The sequence below is a fragment of the Henckelia pumila genome, chromosome 3, assembly GCF_033568475.1.
Source record: "Henckelia pumila isolate YLH828 chromosome 3, ASM3356847v2, whole genome shotgun sequence".
Lineage (NCBI taxonomy): Eukaryota > Viridiplantae > Streptophyta > Magnoliopsida > Lamiales > Gesneriaceae > Henckelia > Henckelia pumila.
This window is the reverse complement of record NC_133122.1, coordinates 77,829,190-77,831,208: the sequence shown is the minus strand read 5'-3', so window position 1 is coordinate 77,831,208 and position 2,019 is coordinate 77,829,190. Positions and strand designations below refer to the sequence as shown.

The window sequence follows — 2,019 nt, the reverse complement described above, 5'->3', positions numbered from 1 at the left end:
AAAATGCATAAGCGTGGGCACGCCGTATGAAACGCGCGGGCGCGCATGTGGTTCGCTTTTCAAGTATTAAATCTGCACAGACTCGCGTAGGAGCGCAAGGTAAAGCGTGCGGGTGCGCATTAGGGTCGCATTTGGGAAAAATCTTGGCGTGCAACAGCGCGGGCACGCTAGCTGAGATGCACGGGCGTGCATGCGCTTCGTGCTTGGGATTCCAAAGCCTGAAAAAAATCGAAAATTGTATAAAATTAGGCTAGAAAGTTCACAAGTGTGCACCATGAATAACTGAATACAAAAATTGATGAAAAATTAAAGCAAAACTTAGATAAAAATAAAATAAAAAGAAACAAAAATTTTGGGTTGCCTCCCAAACAACTCTTGGTTTAGAGTCATCAGCCGACTTTCACCGGTCTTAGGCGGTTGTCACTTTGGGTAGGGTCTTCCCTTTCTCTTTCACCCTCCAAATATATTCCACAATTTGCTTTTTAAATTTTGCTTTCTTTTTCGGATTTTTCTTCTTTGGTACGCTCGGCTCTTTCTCTTTTGACGATTCTACCTCACTAATAGCTTTGTGATGGTAATCCAGCTTCTTGACTCGCTCAATCAAGCATAATTCCTCGATGGTTGAATTAATTGCTTTCTTGAATATGTTAAAAATGAATTTTTCACCTTCCAGCCCCATTGTCAGTTCATCGTTCTTGACATATATTTTTGGCATCAGCAGTAGCAAAAAATGGTCTCCCAAAATCAATGGAGCAGCATGATCTTCTTCCATGTCCATATTCACAAAATCATCCGGAAAGATAAATTTATCCACCTTGACCAGCACATCTTCTACAATACCACGTGGATATGTGATACTTCTATCCGTCAACTGCAATGTGATCATGGTCGATTTCATCTCTTCAAGCTCCAACGCCCTGTAAATAGACAATGGAATCAAATTAATACTGGCCTCTAAATTACATAAAGTCCTAGTAATATGAGATCCACCGATAGAACAATGTATAGTGAAACTCCCTGGATCTTTCAACTTTTGTGGCATCTTCTTTTGGAGAACGAAACTGCATTCTTCATTCAAGTTAACTACCTCGTTCTCACGCAGCCTTATTTTCTTAGACATAACTTCCTTAATAAACTTTGAATAGTTTGACATTTGCTCCAAAGCATCAGCAAAGGGGATGTTGATGTGTATCTTCTTGAAAATCTCCAAAAATTTATGAACTGCTCATCCAATGTCTTCTTCTTGAATCTTTGAGGGTATGGAAGTTTTGGCTTAAACATTAGTTTCGGCTCCGGTTCACTCTTTTTCTACTCAACTTTGTTCTCCATTTTATTCTCAATTGCAGATTTTTCAACCTTCTTTTCCTCTACCAAATTTTCGGTCCCCTCAGATCTTTCACTCTCAGATTTACTTCCTTCAGCCCCTAGTCGTTTTCCAGTCTGCAACTCTATGGCCTTGCTGCATTCTATTGGATTTACCTCAGTATTGCTTGGGAATTGACCCATGTTATTATCTTTCAATGCGTTCGCCAGCTGCCCAATTTGTGTCTCCATATATTTTATCATAGCGCCCATGTTGACCACATGCGTCTCCAAGATATCAAGGCGATTTTTAGTTCTCGCCGTCCTCTTACCAGATTCAGCAACAAAAGTCTCACCACATCTTCCAACGAAGGCTTTCCCTCACCCTTATTTTTATTGAACCCCGGAGGAGGATTCAACACATTTTTATTATTGGCATATGAAAAGTTCTCATGATAGGTATTAGGAACAGGATTACCTCGATATCCTTTGTAGCCATTAGGATTGATGTAGTTAACTTCTTCTAGGGGATGCGACTCTTCAATGGTCACTGACACACCTGCTGAGTCCCCTACACTCACTTTGTTTAATGTAGCCACTTGTGTCGTCAAAGCAGACAGTTGGGAAGAGATAGAAGAGAGAGGATCAATAGCGTATACTCCAATAAACTTCTTAACTCCCATTCTTTCATACGGCCAATGAAAGTTATTAATAGTC

General features: G+C 40.3%; 1 protein-coding gene across 1 annotated transcript; it reads right to left on the bottom strand.

The window, feature by feature from the left end:
• Window positions 1-409: 409 nt before the first annotated feature.
• On the bottom strand, window positions 410-1,153 carry LOC140889070 (uncharacterized). Its single transcript, XM_073296771.1, has one exon. The coding sequence runs from the start codon at window positions 1,151-1,153 to the stop codon at window positions 410-412; it is 744 nt and encodes a 247-aa protein (XP_073152872.1).
• Between the last annotated feature and the right edge of the window lie 866 nt (window positions 1,154-2,019).

Excerpts from the sequence above, each read along its gene's own strand:
- LOC140889070 (XM_073296771.1), bottom strand. The coding sequence starts at position 1,153 with ATGTCAAACTATTCAAAGTTTATTAAGGAAGTTATGTCTAAGAAAATA.